The sequence below is a fragment of the Chondrus crispus genome, genomic scaffold, assembly GCF_000350225.1.
Source record: "Chondrus crispus Stackhouse genomic scaffold, scaffold_47, whole genome shotgun sequence".
NCBI classification, from domain to species: Eukaryota; Rhodophyta; class Florideophyceae; order Gigartinales; family Gigartinaceae; genus Chondrus; species Chondrus crispus.
In genome coordinates, this window is record NW_005179373.1 from 193,863 (window position 1) to 203,721 (window position 9,859).

The window sequence follows — 9,859 nt, forward strand, 5'->3', positions numbered from 1 at the left end:
CTGCTCTTACTATTTTTCTGCTAACCTTATTTTCTGTTACGATTCTGTGAGCAATTCTGCAGCATTTGAAGCAATGAAGGTACTGTTCGTACTGTTAAAGGCCGACCACCGTAGCAAATCACACTCTCCAGAGCAACAGGCTCGAGAATGACTGGCGCAACCCACCGCGATGAAAAACGTAATGTACTGAGCATGCAGTTGTAATGAAGATGGCCCTTAACATGTGCTGAGAGAATCCCAAACTAAACGAAAGCGTCACCTTTTAAATTTCCGATGCTGCGTTGCACGAAATCGCAAGACACGGACGTAAGCACAACTTAGAAATGTCGCAATGCCGCTTTGCTCATAAACACATGAAACGCATCCAGATTAAGAGATGGCAAAATAGGGCACGGAAGGAATTTGGTTACTTACTGTATCCCAGGAAAGAGTCCGGTGTGTAGTTGCATTGGAGCAAACGGCATGTGCAGAAATGGAAGTATTTCCTTGTCGTTTGCAGAGGTTTTGAAATCATGACTTCGAACAGCATCCGTGAAAAACTTAGATAGATTCATCACCTAAGACATGCTGATGATCCCAAAGCATTTCAATTACATCATCCGTCTCCAAATCCGATAGATTCCTGGGAACCAAAGTATTCTTGAAGTGATAGGAAACGAGATGTGAAAAGGAGGGTTGATCGTACCACTCTGCAAATGGATAAGGTTGATTCTCGGATACAGCTGTGCCATCTGCTGAAAAGTCTGAGATAATCACTGCACGTTGCATGGTAATTCCCAGCCCCATATCCGCAATTCTCGTTCTTTTTCGTCTAACAGGTCTTCCCACGTAATTCGCAATATCCGGTGCTTGAAGCAGGGCAGTCGTGAACGAGAATTCCGGAACCAATGGAGTTGTCCAGCAGTTCCCCTATTATGCGAACCTGTGAAACTCCATTCTTATGCCAAGTAATTGGTTGCATCTTAGCTGATTCGAGCGCTCTGCGGGTATCATCGTCCAATGTTTCATCCGCCACATCATGGAATTCTGAGAAACGAACCATGTAGAACCCATGGGGAACAATAGTACCGCACAAGTAAGATACACGTGGGTGAACTGTGCCTTTCTCGACGACGGTACTCTTTCCGTTCTCAGATGTCGTGAAGAATGTGCACAGACTCTTCGGTTTCGCTTTGCAGTCGACAGGACCCCCACATGTAAGAGAGGAGTTCGTTCTTCCTGGGCGTGCTTTTACTGCACGAGTGCGTGGGGTTGCATTCTTTTCCGTTTGTTTCTGGCCCACCTTAGAGAACTTCATGAAACTCACACAAGCTTTACTGTATGGAAGTCCATCAATGCCCTCTGTTCGAGCATTCGTACTGCGCTTTTCTTTCTTGCTGCTGACTCCAGATGTATACAAAGAACAGCAAAGTTTTTGTCCTTACCGTTCTTGTCTGGTTTCTGAATGTTGAGCTCAACCTTTTCAGGAGCAGCAAATTCTCTGAATAGAAGTTAAGCAGCACCATTGTTCTTCGATCTCCCTAGGGAGACGCAAGGAAGAGACACATGCTTGCCTCTCAGCTCTTCTGGAACTAGTCCGAGATATAATGGGTTCTTGCGACTTCTCTGTTCGTTTGTGACTCCGCGAGAGCATCCATCTCCGTCAAATTCCTCGGTACTTCCTGTGGTTCGTCTCATCCTTACTTCTTCTCTCCGCAACTCTGAGACGCAAATTTCCAATTCCCGAACACTTATGTCTGCATATCCGAACTCCTTGAAAGGTGAAACATGGCTGGTATATCCTAGGCTGACTAGCAAGTACGAAACACATTTCGCAGCGGTGCTAGGATTCACCTTGTAAGCAATATATGACTCATCCGATTGTGGTTCATCCACGTCGATGTTCACAGAAACTGCTGAAGTTAAAGTGGAGAGCGCATGAACCCGCGGTTGCGAAGGATCCGGCTTCCTAGATGCAATTGGACGTGGGGCCGGCTCATCAGCACCGCCACATACGTCCCTTGGGCCCCACAGAACATGATTCGCGTGAGAAGCTTCACTGTGTTCCCCGGGAGGACAAGTTCGAGCCAGAAGCAGAAACTTGATTGTGGCCAGTTCTGCTGAATTGTTCGCCGTTTCTTCCATTGCTCGAATGTTATGCTGAAAACTCGTAATTGTAGCCGCCATCGCCAACACGTTCGCTGGGAGACTTTCGTCTTCATTGCAAGACTCATCTGTCAAATGGAAACGCATCGAACAGCCTGGTTCGAGAAGGAGGGGTCTTGATCCATATTGAAGTTCAAATGCCGCTTCAGTACCGCACATACAAAGCATATGAAGATAGCATGGAGACGTTAGTTAGCAGCGAGAGGAACGCTGAGAAAGAGTTTCCATGGAAGAAGGAAATGAAAATGAAGGATCACGACGAGGTGCGGGTCGCTTCCGTAATATTGATATGCGCAAGCTCATTGCGGGCCAAATAAACTTGCATACTGTGAATTTACGTCCTTAGCTCGCAGTGCTTGCAACTGACGATGTACCCGAACTCACTGACCGTGTTCCTGCGTCCGCGACGTTTCACAGACCCTGTTTCTGCGTCCGCGACATTGCAGCAATTGAACCGCATGGGGAAAAGAAGAAGGGCCTAAATTACCGGGTTGCTTCCCGGGTTTCGGTCGCTACGGGGTCGAAAGTTGTAGCCATCAGGGCCCCGAACGTTCTTCTTCAAATGATTCCCAAAAGTTTGTCGTTCTTTGTACACCCCGGTTCCAGTCAGAGCTGTCCTGTGCACTATCTTAGCACCACGTTCCTTGTGCAGACAGGCCCTCCAGAAATTCCTGGTGATCGCGGGCCGGTCGCATAGCGTAGAGCTATCGCCAACCACTACAAGAAGCTTCTGAGCCCTGCTCGTGGCCACATTGATTCGACGCTCGTCCTTCATGAAACCGATATTTCCACATTTGTTGCTCCTTGTCATCGAGATCACGACAATTGGGAGCTCCAGACCCTGTAGGGCATCGATAGTTTCAATCCCAATGTCGAGACGGCTCCTGTTCGATTTATTCGCCAACACCCTTCCAGGGCTCTCTAAGAAGCTCTTCAAGAAGGCTACTTGAGAGCGATAGGGTGCAGTCACAAAGATGGGGTCCACATTTTCCCCTCTTGGAGCTCGGTCCAGCAATTTCTGCAAGATCATGTTCATTTCACCGGCCTCTATAGGATTCGTAAAAACCTCATTCCGGTACGAACGCTCGCTTCTTGAACGTAGAGCCTGAGTGTCGACGAAGGTGAGCGGAGCGAAGTCTGTTCCATCATTGTAAGAAGCAAGGTATGGCCTGCGATCTGTCGGGTGCGTCACCTGTAACCTGTTGTACACCTGCCGGAACTGAATGCGACCGAGGTCAGGATGCATGCGATACTGCAAACAGAGCCACGAAACCGGGCATCTTAGGTCCTGGACCACCCGCTTGAACAACGATATTAGCTACCTCCACCATGGGGTTCGATAGTACACATCCTCTCAAGGTTCAGAAATCTGTGCACTGGGTGCTCATATTTGTGCACTGGCGGAAGTTGCAGATGGTCTCCGAAGAGAACAATATGAATGCCCTGCAGTCGTTTCTGTTGAGTCTTTCTCGCCATCAATGAAAAGGCAATGCAATCCTCTGCATCAGACGCGTGAGCGCCTTCGTCCACAATGAGGACGTCGAAAGCGACGCCCAGTTCGTTCATGCTCGCAGATCCAGCCGTGGACAGGGTGCAACAGAAGACAACGCTTTCCATCCCCAAATGTTTCCTCGCGATAGAAGAAGGGTTCTTCAACGGAGGGTCCGCATCCTTGTGAAACAAGAGGTGGTCGTAGGGCAAGGCCTGCTCGCGGAGTGAAATAGGCTTCAGGTCCTTGTAGTTGTAAGCCTTCCTTCCAATCCTTACAAACTTTGGGAATATTTTGCCTTCCGCACCATCCGGGATGCCTGCGGCCACTTTTCGGCAGATGTTGTCAACTGCAAAATTAGAACTGCAGCAAACAAGAATTCGAAACCCTCGTGGGTTGTCGGTGAATCGCAGTAGGCCGTCTTCGAGTTCCAAAATATTCAATTGCTTCCTTCCGACATGTCCTGCAACCGAGTGATGCAGCAGTGCTCCAATAAGCAAGGCAAAAGATGTCGTCTTCCCCGTCCCGGGAGGTGCAACGACGGCGGAGAAAGAACTGCCGCCATCACACATGCCTCCTATCTCATTCAACGAGGTAACCAGGGCTCTCCTCTGCGATGAGTTGCATTTTTCCTCCGGCAAAGAGTCCAAGTATGCCAGGCTTCCCTTGTCAACTCCTCCAAGCAGATGCGCAACATCCGAGTCCCCCATCACTTCTTCCCTCCTCTTAGATGTACTGAGCCCTTTTTGCCTTTCGGCTGTGGAATTTTACGAGCCATCATAGTTTTTATGATCCTAGGCGGAAGGTGGCATACGTCATGCACTCCACGGAACATTCGGTGGTACGCAGCCAGTCCACAAACTGGATAGAAGCAAATTAAGTCTTTCTCACCAGGACGCCAGGGCTCAAGGAGTGCCCGATTCCCAGCGATGAGGACATGAATCAAGTCCACACTAAAGTCTGGTGAGGTTTCGTCGATGTCATCTCTGTCATAGAACAAACTGCGACAGACGAAAAACATTGGACCCGAGTCTTCCCTCAGATTTTCTGGAAGATTCGAAGTCGGATCGCGTCCCATGAAACCAAGGCACAGTGTCATACCACTGCATTCTTCAAGAAGTCTCTTATTCATCGCCGGTTGAGTGATACTGCCCTTAAAGTTGATTAACAACGTAGAATTCTCTACCCTGTCGGCATGAAGCTTGAGGAAGCGCGGCTCCATATCTTGCATAGTGTGCCTTAGATTCCCGGGTCCCCTTTGCCTGAGTAGTGCGAATTTAGCATGAAACTCTTCGAGCACAGAGAAATGTACTTCCAAGTACAGTATGCACTTCATGTAGTCGGAGAACATCGTGACGTTGTCGCAGTCCTCCGGCAGGGTACTCATAGCTCGTCCGTAATGAAATGCTTCAGAAAGGCATCGCTATTTCTACCCCTCAGAATATCAGTATCCTTATCTTCTCTATCTCCATCCTTCCAGTCCAGGTTGCTGTACATCATAGAGCACAGTAGAATCTCGAAGTCCATATCCAGAAACTTGGTAGAAGCTTCAAACGAGGGCTGCTTGGGGCGACCCGTGTAGGCCAGGTCCTCATTGTCGGAGTCTGGGTAGTCCAAGTCATACTCAACGGGAATCCGTTGGAAGAGCCCATGCCTCATAAGTGCGATGTTCCCCGCGCGTTCTGTCATCTATTTCCATGGTGCGATCCTTCTCTCTTCAGGAACTGCAGGAGGAATCACTTCACGTGCTTCCTTCCGTAGCTCACTGAGATAGGCCTGGTTTCCAGGATTCCGCGTGCTTGCAGGGTCCTTCGGATGGGCCTTGTTGTGTTCTTCATTCAGCGATGACCACTGCGGAGCATCGAAGAAATGTTTCTGCGGAAGGTTGTCCCACTGCGGAAATACCGGAAGTCTTGGTGGCGCCGTTCGGGGTATTGCTTGATCAGAGAACGACAAACTTGTTTGTTGATACCCGAATCTCGATCGACGTTGTCGACGCCGAGGCGCAGGAGATGGGTCCATGGTAAGAACTCGGTCTGGTAGTGTCTGGTTGCTCATCTGAACTAAACATGAAAACTTCGACCTGCGCTTTTTGGAAGGTGGTGACTCCGTTGTAGACTCAAGTCTGTCTCTGAACCTCCTCGAAGACTGGATCAATTCATCCGAAATTCGTCGTTGCTCGCGCTGTGTGTGCTGCAACTCGGGCCCAAGCTCTTCAAGTTTTTTCTATCCTGGTACGTTACAGCGTGGTCGGGTTGCGGGAAGCGGCCTAGGAGCTCTAGCTCTCTCTGAAAGCATAGCTCACGCTTCAGCCCTGTCGACTCCCTGATAATTCCCCGTTGGCGCTCCTGCTCTCCGTGCTCGGCCTATCCCAGCATAATAACCGTCAGCATAGTCACGGTTGCATTCTTCCACTCGAAGTTCTGCCTTGAAGCGATCCAGGACAATCCTAGCACGCATTGCAGGAGATGGAGCACGGAACATCGGGCCTACGTAGTATATTAGTTTGTGCATGCACAAGCCGACAACCTGGGAGACAGTGAAGTCTTCCTCCTCTAGAGCCCTGTAGCGATCATCGACGTACTGCAGCATCCATTGCAAAACCTTTTGTACCACTTGTAAAATCCAATCCTCTAGGACGATGATGACATCTTGACCAGATACGTTCTCAGGTCCGTTGGCATACTGCAATGCCTTTAAGTTGGTTAGAATGATATCCCGTATGATGTCCCATCCTTTGCGCATGCCGAAGGCACGGAACGTAAAACCGTATTGGCTCCGCATGCAATCGGTCGACCAGTGTTTCGAGCAGAACATATTGAATACCTCGGTAACATTCGCCACAGTAGGATCTTCGTAGGCAGAAAACCATCCGCACAACGAGCTTGCAAACACAGCCATCTTCAAGAAGAAAGCTGTACATACGTTCTTCGCGTCGAGATCCAGTTGGTTTATAGTTTTGGAAATATCTTCTTCCACTTTGTAGCTTCCATGTGATGCCAAAGCGAGGAAGAGATCACTGTTTAGGAACTCGCGTGAACTTCGTTCAGCGTAAAGGCCATGTAGAAAGGCGTTGCACTTGAGGATACGGAATCGCTCCGAGTTTCGCTGAATATATGTCCGAACAGTGGTACAGTGCATGAGAGCTGTCAAGCTCATGAGAGTTTCCAAGGCTTTAGTAGGGATGATAAACTCCTCAGAAATAATAGAAACACAGTCCTGTTTCCTCTCAGAGGAAGCCCCAGTTCTCAGTTTCCCGAAGAGAGCTTCGCATCGAGCGAGAATCTCGTAGATTGGCTTATCGTCGGCATCATGTCTTGAAGCCATGGTGGTAGTTCGTAGTAGTTCAAGTGCCGCAAGGCGCGAAACGCAGAACACAGAAGCGCAAAGCGCGAAACGCAGAAAGCAGAAGGAGAGTAATTTTTGAGAGTTGTGCACTGTGGCGAAGGTTATTATCAAGACGCCAGGAAAAACTCGGACGTCCTTCGACGAAAAGCAGCTTACTAGGTGGGTGGAAGGTAGGGGGTCAATGGACATGCGCGTGAAAATTGGGGGGAGTCGGAAAGGCGGCGAATGGGAGTTGTGGCAACGTGGGGAGGAGCGGGTGGGAGTTGGGGGAGTCAGAAAAGCGGCGGGTGGGAGTTGCGGCAACGTGGGGGGAGCAGGTGGGAGTTGGGGGAGCGTAAGGGATGATCAGGTGAGAGGAGTAGATGGGAATGGGGAAGCAAGCGTGTGCTCTGATGGAACAAGGAAGCGATCGCCTGGGCTGTCCCTCCACGTGGAGCCCTCATAATCGGGTTTAATTTGACACGAAATTGAATCTTTAAGATTTGCCACGTGTTGAAACGTGTAATCGGTCTAAAGAATGCTCTGAAACCCTTGAAAGAATAGAAGAAATGAGTACTCTCGACTGCAGAAAGCGTTTAAACGGTCTCACATAGTTCTTATACGCTTCATTGTACTTTAGTGCTCTATATTTTCACTTACGATAGGGTTACAGGGCCTTTTTAGCGCCTACTTCTCTAGTTCATGGCCTGAAAAGGGGCCAATTCACCCTTTTATCACAACTTCTATTGCTACGTCAATATGAAGGGTCTGTAATCGCAAAAAAGTGGATGGCAGGGCTTCTATGATCAATATGTACTGTCCGGTATCATTAATGTTTCCCTTTTCTGACACCACTATAACTTAGTTCGGTTCCCATTGTATCTAAGCTCTTTATGACTGACCATACTTACTTCGACCTGGAGTAGGGTAATATAAGTTTGAATTTTTCTCTACCCAATAGCTTAGAAGCGTGTAGTAGTCGTAACGGGAGTCGGCAAACTGAAAATTGCATTGGAATTCGGTCGGTATGGACAATTATGTCCGTTTTCCCTATTTCTGGCGTTGTTAATCGCAATAAAACAGTTAGTGCGGGCAACTGAAGGACGATGGGAAGGAAAATTCGACAGATGTACAAAGAGTTTGGACCAAGGATAACCATAGACTTAACGAATTTAATCGTGTTAAGCCGTACTGAACGTATGGCAAGCATCAAGTTTCAGGTTGTGCATAATCGCTATGGATGCAATATGCACTTAGAAAATATTTTACAGATATCTTGTCTCTACCATATAAAATTAATACATAATGAAAAATATAATTATTTTGCATATTGCTCGTGATCCTATTGTTTTGGCTAACGGTAAATAGATCGCTTTCTACGATTGAATCAAATGGATCCACGACCGCCACGCTCATATTGTAGCACCCTCGCACTGAAAGCAATATCTGTAGTTACCGGCTTATCGCGGGGCATCCCCGAGCCGCACGCAGAACACGCTGCTCGACATATCTCAATCGTCCCTCCGAAACACGTGGCATCAGAGCCCCGCGCTACTCCCGCAGCATATCCAACTTTTCCAACTTTGCACAGCTCTCCACATTTCGGAAGCGGAATCTTGGCGTCCTCCGGGAGGAACCCCCCCGAATTGCGTGATCGGAAGCCATATCGAATCTAACTTTGACTCGTTGCTTCCTTTCGCGTGTACGTGCAGTATTTGAATGAAGACACCCAAGCGCAAGTCGAACTCCACTTCTCAGTGGTTTCGACATGAAGTGAAGAGGTTCAACGACGCTGCATGTACATCCGACTGTAAATCGAGATGGGGATCCTCAACGGAGTATTCAGAATACCCGAAGTTGCTGAGGGCTACGTGCGCGATTTCAAACCAGTCTATTGAGAGCAAACTCGGCATCAATAATGACAAAGCTTCATGGGTTTCAAAAGCAAACAAGTCCTTCTCCAGATCGTGCTCGGTCCAGACAGACGATACTGCTGATGACTTGGAGCACTCGTCTGCCGCAGCGCCGTTAAATCTCACGTTTAGTTCAGTTTACCAGCGATATTCATCAAACGGGCATGGGCGTGCAGGACGCCGAAGAACAGGTTTCGATGACGTGCGGAGAAGGTATGTACCGAAAAGCAAGGCTGCGCTTTGCCAATAGTTGTCAGATATATGCTCTGGATCGAAGATTTTCGCTTCTCGCTTCGTAGAAGAAATGGCTTGTCATGTCTCTAATCCATTGGCAGGATTGTCAGATACAGGGAAAGGTGCGTTGAAGGCAAGCGTTGAAAGTGTGATTGACGCGTACAGGAAAGTGGAGAAGAAGGGGATTGAGATGGTCTTTGGGCCGCGAGTAGTCATTTGTGTCCATTTGTCTCTTCGAACACGCCTATCATCTGGGCAGGAAATAAAATCGATGGCTCGGGAGAGACACTGCGCCTGCACATGGATCAATGAAGATGGACTTGTCCGTTGTACATGCATTGGTATGGTGGACTTTCGAATCAAAGAAGCAGCCGGTGGATTTCATTACGACTGCTGCTGTCATTCCTCTTCCATAAACGCGATTCTAACAGAACTTGGAATGTTGTCTCAGACTAGGCGAGAAATCTGTGGAAAAGCACTCCACTCCATTGCGGTGAATGTATTTCAGAGCTATGAAAGTTACATGGACGATTTGCCTCTATTCACATATCAACATGGATGAAAGTTGGCAGTATTAGCGATGAGCTTCAACTCGGAAGAAACTACCATTCAATATGTTCCCATAAGATGCATACATCGCAATGGTCAGCACTACATATGTGCTTTTTGTGACCTTGTCTGCACAAATTCATGCGAGCATGTCACGAAGTTGCGAGACTTGCTACTCCACGGAGGACCTGCTGTGCAGGAT

The 9,859-nt window shown here is 48.4% G+C and overlaps 1 protein-coding gene across 1 annotated transcript; it reads left to right on the top strand.

The window, feature by feature from the left end:
• Positions 1-8,680: 8,680 nt before the first annotated feature.
• Positions 8,681-9,124, top strand: CHC_T00006603001 (hypothetical protein). Its single transcript, XM_005719168.1, has one exon. It carries the CDS (start codon positions 8,681-8,683, stop codon positions 9,122-9,124), a length of 444 nt encoding a protein of 147 aa, XP_005719225.1.
• Positions 9,125-9,859: the final 735 nt, after the last annotated feature.